The 10440-nt window shown below is 33.9% G+C and overlaps 1 protein-coding gene across 1 annotated transcript; it reads left to right on the top strand.

Annotated features, from left to right (window-relative positions):
- Positions 1 to 1676: 1676 nt before the first annotated feature.
- On the top strand, positions 1677 to 8486 carry LOC134257927 (toll-like receptor 4). The gene is made up of 2 exons (XM_062740498.1): positions 1677 to 2271; positions 3846 to 8486. Exons 1-2 carry the CDS (start codon positions 2254 to 2256, stop codon positions 6372 to 6374), a joined length of 2547 nt encoding a protein of 848 aa, XP_062596482.1. The 5' UTR covers positions 1677 to 2253; the 3' UTR covers positions 6375 to 8486.
- The last annotated feature ends 1954 nt before the right edge of the window (positions 8487 to 10440 follow it).

The following is a 10440-nucleotide window of genomic DNA, read 5'->3' on the forward strand; positions in this document are numbered from 1 at the left end:
TTAGGGGTTAGGGTTAGAACTGCACTCAGTTGAACCCCCCTATCCCCTCAACCAATCAAAATTGATCATGTGATTTCTCTCAGCCAATCAGAATCTTCCCCTATCTAGAATGCTTATACTACTAATGTAATTGTTTGGGCTGTTGATATCTTCCTGGATAGCTCAGTAGGTAGTGCACCTGACTAGACATGCAGAGGTCCCGGGTTCGATTCCCGGTCCAGCCATACATTTTTTCCTTTCCTGTTACACGAATAAACATCGGGCTCAATACGTAGAATATATCTACCACTTGTGGGCTTCCTTTAGGTTGCACAACAGTATTAAATTCTGCTATATATTCTTACCAAAATTACGCAAGTTTGAGAAGATGTAATTGATTTAAAACAAACTTCTGAGAAGTTTATTTTTGGATCTTGAAAAACAATTCTTTAAAAAGATTTTATTACCAAAAAAGTACATAGCTACGGAAGCCCATTTAGGACCTATCGAAAAATATTTTTGAATCCGATATAACGAATTGTCGAATTAGTTATTCGTCATAATAATTTCTTTGATATCGTTATGATCAATTTAATCTGTTATAACAAATTTGTTGATTTTGTTACAACGAATTCAAAAATTTGATAAAACGAATTAAACTGGCTATAACAGATTCTAAAACTTGTTATAACGCATTGAATTCGTTTAAACGAATTCCATAGTTTGTTATAACGAATTAAATTCGTTAAAACGATTTCGACAAATCATTATATCGAATTCATATGTATTTTTCTATAGACCCTGATTATTGAATTTTATTAAACGAATTTAATTTGTTATAACAAACTTTAGAATTTGTCTAAACGAATTTAATTTGTTATGACAAATTTTTAATTCGTTTTAACGAATTTAAATCGTTATAACAAATTGAAGAATTCGTTATAATGTAATCAACTAATTTGTTGAAAAGATTAAAAAGATAAAAGATAAAGATTAAATCGTTATAACAAATTCAAAGAAATTTCTTATAACAAATTCGACAATTCGTTATATCAATTTTCAAAAATATTTTTATAGGTACTAAATGGGCTTCCGTACATAGCCATCCAACAAATCACGAAAGTTTGTTTCGGTCGAAGTCGAGCAGGTGCCTGAAAGCCTAATCACTCCCCTCTCAAATAAAGTATACAAAAATATCAACATGCCCTAAATTTTAATAAATCTGGTCAATATAGGAAGTTTACAGAAATCTACAAGTTCAAGTTCAAAAAAGTACCACAAGTAAAAGCTAAACATAGTTTCCTATAAAATCCAGGGGGTTTTTCCAAAAGAGAAGGGGGTTTGCCTGCAATTTATAGAAAGTAAACATGTAGTAGATATATTTGAATATCGAACCCGATATTTAGCCCCTCTAATTCAAAAATACATATAATAGAATTATAAGGCTTTTTTTCCCAATTTCATCCGGGCTAGCTAAATGGGTTCCCGGTCTTGTAACATAAATTCCTTTTAACAGTGGAAGGGTCCCTCCCATTCCCCTCCCCTGTAAAAATATCAAGGTCTAAATATGGGATCCAGGATGTAAGCCAGCCCCCTGGGCAATGTACTCTTATAATTATAGTATTTTACGTTTTTTACAATTTTGATCATGCTAGCTAATTAGATGTCACATAAATTGTAACATAAATTTCTTTTGAGGTTTGAAAGGTCTCTCCCATACTCCCCCCTTGTAAAAATATAAGAGTCTAAATATGGGATCCAGGATCTTAGCCTGCCCCCGGGTAATTTACTCTTATGTAGAAATACTTATAATAATATTGAACGTTTTTTTCCAATTTTGACCGGGCTAGCTAAATATTCATCATTTCGGTCAGGCTAGCTGCATTGGTTTGGAGTCCTCACTCTTCTTCTTTAAGTGATGTCTTTGCTTTTCTTCTTAAACACGGATTATAATGCGTTATTAAGGTTTTTTGAAAAAAAAATTATTAGGACATTTACGGTAATTTGAATAGCGAACCGGCAGACAGCCTGCGGTTCGCCATTCGAATGGCGAATAGCGAATAACCGTCCAACTTCTGATTGCCGTGTTATTATTATTACTTTTAGGGAAGTTAAAGGATTATTGATAATTAGAGCGATGATATCATACCCTGTCAAACGAAGCGTTTCAAGTCTCTTTGAATGTGGAAAAGATCTTAATTTTATTCTATATCTACGTCGAAACACATCAAACAATTTTAAACATACCGATACATTCATCGCTTGCCAAAAGAAATGGGAAGTTATAACTGGGTAAGTTTTATTTAATCTATTTCAATAGCACTGTATATTTGCGTATAATTCATAATTTTTTTCCATTACAAATGGTATATTCTTAACGAAGAATTTCTCTTTATCATATATTGTATTCTGTCTATTACTTTATCATGTTAAACTGTAATAATATTTGTTATATGTTAATGCCCAGTGGGCCCTGATTTGATAATAAATTCTATTCTTTCTATTCTATTTTATTCTCATCTAAACAGTGGCGGATTCAGGGAGGTTGGGGGATTGGGATACCCTCCGCTCAAAGATTTTTTTACAAGTGTCATTTATCAACTTGTTGCATGGTTAAGACTGATGAACACGAATCCAGTGTTCTGTGAAATATACCTTAAGTACAAAACAGGAAGTAACTTTTCGTTTGAACATAAAAAATACACAGGTATTCAACAGATCAGGGGCCTGCTAAGTATTACAAATTACATATCAGTTAAATAGCTCAACAAACATGAATTAAAAATTGAAGGTGCATTTGAAAAATGAGGACAAGTCAAATGTTTATATCCCTAAAATCATCAGATTTAATACTATTTCTTTTTTTTTCTTGAATTCAAGTATTATGTTAAAATTAAATTGATTTTAAACATTTTTGTATCTCCGAGTTATTAAAAAATAATTCTGATGCAGTCACGAAGCGACAGGGGGGAGGGGCAACCCAACCCCCCCCCCCCCCTTCGGAATAAGATTTTTATTTTGCTTGTCAATTTTTTCAGGTAAGTAAAAACAATTTTTTTGGCCAGCCCCCCTCCAAAATCGCTCCTACGTGCCTGTGATAATTGGTCTTTTAAAAAAAGGAACGCTACAACTGTGGCTGAAATGCTGGTAAATGTACCAGTAATATACATGCATATCTGTATTATAAGGAACCTCTCCCAACAACATCTGAGTCATTCTTCTATCAAGTCTTTTCTCGAGCTCGTTATACATGAAGATGTAACAATGGAAGAATCATGGTATTCAGTGACCGGAATGGCTGTATCTCTGTCTGTCTGTAAATCTTTCGGGTACGCATATTATCCGCAACTTCTTTTAAGTCACTTGTGACATTTAATGAAACTTTAACAGATTTATAAACGTGCCACTTTGCACGTCCTGTTTTATTTTTTTGTTCGGACACATATTTTTTTTCTGTAGCAAAACGTGGAAACTATCTTCATTTCTATAACACCGCAGGGTACCTTAATCTTTTCCGCAACTCCTCTCATACTACAGAATGAAATTTAATGATACTTTCACAGATTCTTCACTACACATAATGCAATTGTGCGTCTCTTATTTTACATTTTGAACTAAAACTTATTTCGTGAGAAAAACATACAATTTGCCATTATACAAGTAATCATATAAGGGAATATCGTTTAGTGAGGTTAGTGCTTACAATACCTCTTGTTTAAGACTGAAATTGTAGAAAAGTAATGCAATTTTCAGAAAAAAAATTCATGGCCATTTCCTTACTCTTATTTTAAATATATTACACGTCAGTTGCTCATTGATTAAATATAAAGAAAAAAACGTAATATGATATACCTTTTACTTTTCAGATATTTTTTACTTTCTTTGGTGGCTTTGTGGCTGTAATGGGAACAGAAAGTTGGAATCATTGCACAAGTAATCCTAATTGTAGCTGTATCTTAAACAGTAATAAGAACTATATAGCAGACTGTTCAAATCTCGCAATCACAGATGTACCGCGAACACGACCTGATGTCGACACTCTAAATCTAGGACATAATAGAATACGTCACATCATGCATCCGTTCAGTCCCACACTTGTGGATTTGGATATGTCTTATAACCAGCTTCGAAACTTTACTCACGACGCGTTCACAAACTTAAAAAGCCTGAGAACTCTAAATTTAGAAGGAAATCAACTCCAAATGGACGAAAGCATATTCACGCCGGAAATCTTCCGGGACTTAAAAGCTCTACGTGTACTAAACATCAAGAAGACTACAATGAAAGTATTGAACAACTCATTTCCAGATAAAATGTGGAAACATCTCTCCTCATTAGAGACTCTTCGAATTGACGTTATATCTTCGACACAATTTGGTCCACAGTTTCTCTCACTGACGTCACTGACATCCCTGGACGTATCAGGCATTTCGGGGTTTTGCTCTATAGAAGAAATTGGAGAAACGTTCTTGAAATATCTGCCTCACTTGGAGGTTCTGAATTTGTCTTCGTGTCAGATAAAAGGATTCTCAGCAGGTGCCCTGATAAAACAACGAAATCTAACGGTCCTTGATATTTCATACAATGAAAAACTTACGTTTGCATGTTTTGCAAATATAACAAGCGATTTACAGTCTTCCAAAATAAAGGTTTTTAAAGCTAATAAAATCCACTGCACGTATGGACTAGGTACTGTGATACAAGTTCGTGACGTCATTCACTTTTGGAAAACATCTCTCGAAGAACTTCACCTAGAGAACAACAGAATAACTCTTTTTGAAAGATATGCTATCCGCTATTTTCCCCCAACTCTCAGAAATATGTCGCTTGTCCAAAATAAATTGGAACCAAGTACTTACTTAATGGATGTCGTGTTCTTGACAGGGATGGAATTACTTGATTTGTCTCTTCAGATGGAGTCCAGGCCCCTTAGCAAACTGATAGACGCTTTCATTTGTCAGAACCCTATACTACCCTCCGATAACGGAATAGAGAGACATTATAACAAACACAATACAGAACCATTCCAAATGAGAGATAATATTACCGTAACTCTGCCTAGAAATTTAAAAACTCTGATACTGAGAACAAGTGGAATACGCTTGAAACTGTTTAAGATGCTTGCTAACCCGTCCAATCAGTTGACCCATGTTGACCTTTCACAGAACGTCATTACTAGCTTCACGGGACCCATTATAGGATTAAATAAACTGAAATATTTGGACTTGTCAGATTGTCTTTGTTCCTCGCTTTCAACTGGGTTATTTGATTTTATGACAGCGTTGCAGGTCTTAAAGCTTAACAAGAACCTGTTAGGTTTCAGTCTGAAAGACGATTTGGACGGAGCAACCTTTAAGAATCTGGTCAATCTTCAAGAGCTAGACTTATCGGACAACAGAATACAAGTGCTTCCTGCAAAGTTATTCAAAAATCTAGGAAAGCTTAAAACGCTGAACTTAAGCTCTAATTTCTTGACAGAATGGAATGTGAAGATTGATAACATGTGGAAACTGCTCAAGATTGATATCTCAGACAATACGATAAGGCAACTCAGTCAGGACACCACTGCCTCGATTGTAGAAATATCAAAAAAGAATAGACATTTTCAAATTTTTCTGGCAGAAAATCCCTTTGCTTGTTCATGCCATTCTCGACATTTTTTACAGTGGTCTTCCAATAATCGCAAACATATCTCGGACTTTTATCAGATGAAATGTAAGTTAGACAATGGAACAAGCTTTGGTTTCCAAGACATAGAAACAGTTTTGCGATTGCTTGAGGTTCAATGTAAAAATTATCAAGCGTTAACATTCATAATAACTTCTGTGATAGTGTGCTTCGTGATAATCATCGTTACCGGTTTAGTTTACCGGTACCGATGGAAACTACGTTACTTGTTTTATATGACCAAAAACAAATACCGATTAGCCAGCCCTATATATCAAGATACGTTTACGTTTGATGCCTTCATATCATATGCTGATGAAGACAGGGATTTTGCACTGCACGAGTCGATTTCCCAGCTAGAGGAATCAAGAGGACTGCGCCTGTGCCTCGACAAGAGGGACTTCCAGCCCGGTACAGAGATCGCAGCAAACATTACAGAAGCCATTACCAAGAGTCGTAAAACAATCATAATTCTGTCCAATCACTTCCTGAACTCTTACTGGTGTATGTATGAATTCAATATGGCAAGGATGGAGAGTATCTATACCCGGAATGGAAAGGAAGTACTGTTTATGGTTATGTATCGACACGTGACTGCTAAGATGTTGCCTTTATCAATGCTGGCCTTGGTAGAAAGTCATTCCTATATCGAGTTCCCCGACGATCCTCAGGGGAACCTTGTTTTCTGGGACAAAGTAGCTGAAACATGCAAAAAGCCTTCAGATTAAGGTAGAACCTATTTCGGAGAAGTCTTTGTCACAAGATTTTCAAACTTTTCATAATGATAATTTAGCACTTGCTTATCAATCAGTTTAAAGCACATGACATGTTTCCTTGTTATTAAATATAGTGCAGCCAGTTAAACATGGACTAAAAATTACATATTGTGACTTCACAATTTTTGTCATTTTTTGGGGTACTTATCATGCAAAGAAGACAAAAATCCCAAAATTACTTCTGTAAACATCGTTGTTTTTATTTTTTATTAATTGAACAGTATTAAACAATATTTCCTGAGAGATTTTTTTTATTCAATTGACATAAAAGATATGTCCACATTTTCAAAACTATAAGCAAATAAACTCTATTTATTTTCAGTCAATTTTCCACACTACATTTGTAAATATTTTTCAGAAGTTTTTGTCACAATGTTTTCAATCTTTAATATGATAAAGAACATACCCACATGATTACAAAAAGTGATTAAAATATATACCTTTCGCATCTAACTAATGAGAGATAGGTTATTTACCGATGCTAATATTCTTGACCTTTTTGCACTTACACGGATTTTATTATTAAATGACTGTTTGGGGTTACTTTCAGATTAAAAATGTTTATAAAAATTCTACTTTTAATTTAAAAGATCATATTTGATAGAGAAATTGTAATAAAACTCCAAGAATATGAATAAGTAACAAATAATTATGAAAAGGAATGCAAATCATTTCATGATAGATACACAAAATGTACACACAATCTTCAACACGTACATCTTTGACTTAGACACATTTCATCAAGATGTTACACTACTTAGTTGGCAACTGACGATTTTTTAAGGATTTTTGCATTCAGTCAAAATTTCAAAGTTACATACCACTTACCTTATTACAGTAAGTTGTATACATTGTAATTTCATCACACAATATAGTCTTGGCTTTGTTAACTTAATTAAGGTCAAGATCTATTAAATGAAAGGTGCCTACAGGCTCTCTAATTCAAGAAATATGTTATCATTAAGCATTATATTAAAAATATATATAAATCGAATTAAGATTATTTCGGCATGATTTTAAATTGAATTCTGTGAATTTCAAAATGCAGTATTTTCTACCATTTCTATACTGAAGCTGTAAAGTACAGGAAATGACATTGAATAAATTATGACGTCATAATGGATCTAGCATAGGCTAAACACATTCACTAGTTATGATGTCATACGACGTAGGTTCTGCGTTAAATTAGCTGACACCTGCAAAAAGCCTTCAGATTTAATTAGCCGACATCTGCAAAAAGCATTCAAAATTAAATATGATTACACCTGTAAAACGACTTCAAGATAAAACTAGCCGACGCCTGCTAAATCCTTCAAGATTAAACTAGCTTACACCCGCCAACAGCTTTAAGATTAAACTAACTGACACCTGCAAAAAGCCGTCAAGATTAAACTATCTGACACTTGCAGAAGACCTTCAAGATTAAATTTGGTTACACCCGCAAAAAGCCGTAAAGATGATCTAGCCGACAACTTCAAAACGCCTTCAAGATAAAACTAGGCTACAGCTGCGTAAAGCCTTCTGGATTAAACTAGCTGACATCTACAAAAAGTCTTTAAACATTAAACTAGCCGACATCTGTTATAGGTTTTTAAGACAAAAAAATGAAACCTTTCAAAAGACCTCATGAAAGAAAAAGATAAAATAAAAAAGCGAAAAAAAACTGATCTCAAGAAACTTACGAACGATATAGATCTGAGAATAAAGGTTAAATTATGAAGATGACGAACATTGCTCCAACTCAAAAGTCCATAGGAACAATACATATTTGCAGCCAATCAATACACGGACAGAGAAGGGATCAGGTCTGGGATTTTTAAAGATACATAGATTTGTGCTAAGATACACACTTACGTATAGATAAATTCTTTGCTAAGAAAATAATCTTGTCGTATTCATAAAAATTTTAAGTGTTATTCTTAACTAGGTTTAATTTTGAGAAAATTAGAGCATCTAAATTAAATCACCATAGCAACACTTGGAAATTCCTGAACAAAAAGTGCACTCTTTTGTTATGGAGGTATTTAGTTCTATGTCTATTAGAACATAAGTGTAATGTACAGCTATGTCATCAATATTGCACATTTGTATCTTACCAGTAGATGAAATCTTAAATTCAAAAAGAGTCTCTAGTTACATGTTATAGAATAATTTTTGTAATTAAAAGATTAAAATTTCTTCTGTTCACTATTGTTTATATATTGATGAAGAAGATGTATTTTTTCACAATAACTATGATGGAGTAAACAGACACTTTCTGACATTGCAATTCAATTATCAAAAAAAAAAAGAGAGAAAAGTACATTGTGTTGAAAAAATGTGTATATATTACCAATAAGTAAATACTAGTTGTTCTCTTTAACGTGGTACGGCCAAAATCTTAAGACAGAAAATCACAATTGCATATTGATATTGGTCTCAAAACCATGAAACATGAAAAGTATTGCTTTTCACAAGTTTAAATTATGTATGAGTATTCTTATTTCAAGACGTTGAAACATCAACCACTATTTTGGGTAATTCAAGTTACTGGAATTGCAAGCCTTGCTTTTGATATATTTACTACCGGTAGTTTGAATTTACAATACTTACGAGATAAAAGACACCACAGAATCTGTCACATCTGTATCATTTCTAGACATACATGGTCAATTAACAACAGATCTATTACAAGAACTGTAAAGGATTAGAACGAGACAAGCTATTAACAAAAAAGTGAATTATAGAAGAATATCAACATTCCTGTTAAAAGTAGCCATTTCGCTTCATCGTCGATACAATGACCTATTCAGCAAATAGGAATGATGAATGACGTTTTTCATACTAATTATTAGGCCATCATTTACACAATGCATTGTGTACGGGTTTTTCCGTTTTCAAGATTATGTCTAAGAGCACACGGCGGGAATGTTCCATCCAACATGGCACCTAATACCACCTCCGATGTGTTTAGGTGAAACTTGACGTACGGTAAGCAATGAGCTCACTTAATGATACCCCGCCTCCCATATGATTATAATGACAAAGACCCTGTTTTGCTCTTTGAGACCCGAAATAAGTGTCAAATCAAAAAGTATAAAATAGGAGGTGCACAATAGCATTAAGTAGTAAAGAATCTGCGAAATCAATATCAAATGCAGAATGGAAATTATTTGTTTCTTATAAAGCTTGAATTGATTTTAATCAGAGAACAAAGGAAAGTTGGAAACAATTTTATCGAGTAAAACAAATGAACTGTCCAATGAAGCATATGGACATAACGAACGGTATTCAATATCAAAATCTATAAAACAATACAAATTAGGAGCAGAGAAAACACGGACCTCTTAAACATCAGAGGTTGGATCAGGTGCCATGGAGGAGTGAGCATCCCCTACTGACCGGTTACACCCGTTGTGTTCCCGTGTCATGATCGGGAAATAACGGAGATATCCGTCGTCAATTCGGTGTATAAATAATGGACTAACAATTAGTATGAAAAACGTCAGTCAATATAATATAAAACATATACATGTAATACATACCAATAAAAAACACACAGAGCACGATTAAAAGGCAGGGCTTCATCTTGAAGTTTTTGGATTTAGATCTGTGGTGAAAAAAACATTGCTATGAGAAGTTTTAATTAATTTTGTTTGCTAAAACTTAAAAAATGATGGAAAGTTCCTCAAATATTACTTATGGTATTACAAAACTTCTAAAAGGTGAAAAAAAACCTACTGAACTCACAATTCCATTGTTTACGAAAACATGTCATGTAAAGTCTTTTTGTTGAAAATGCGATCAATTTTTAACTTCTGTATAAAATCAGCATTTAAAATGCTTTTTATGCTATTATTATACATTTAATTACCCCTTTTGAGGTCAACATGGTGAAATAGGGACACACGAGGTGACCTGGCCTGACCGAGGCCGTGTAACGGCCGAGGTCAGGGCAGGTCATCGAGTGGGTCAGGTCTCGGGTCCTTATTTCACATGTTGAACTCACAAGGAGTAATCAATTGTTTTATTATACCGA

Source organism: Saccostrea cucullata, unplaced genomic scaffold, assembly GCF_032062105.1.
Source record: "Saccostrea cucullata isolate Sc308-1 unplaced genomic scaffold, CSIRO_AGI_Scuc_v1 ctg16197, whole genome shotgun sequence".
Taxonomy (NCBI): Eukaryota; Metazoa; Mollusca; class Bivalvia; order Ostreida; family Ostreidae; genus Saccostrea; species Saccostrea cuccullata.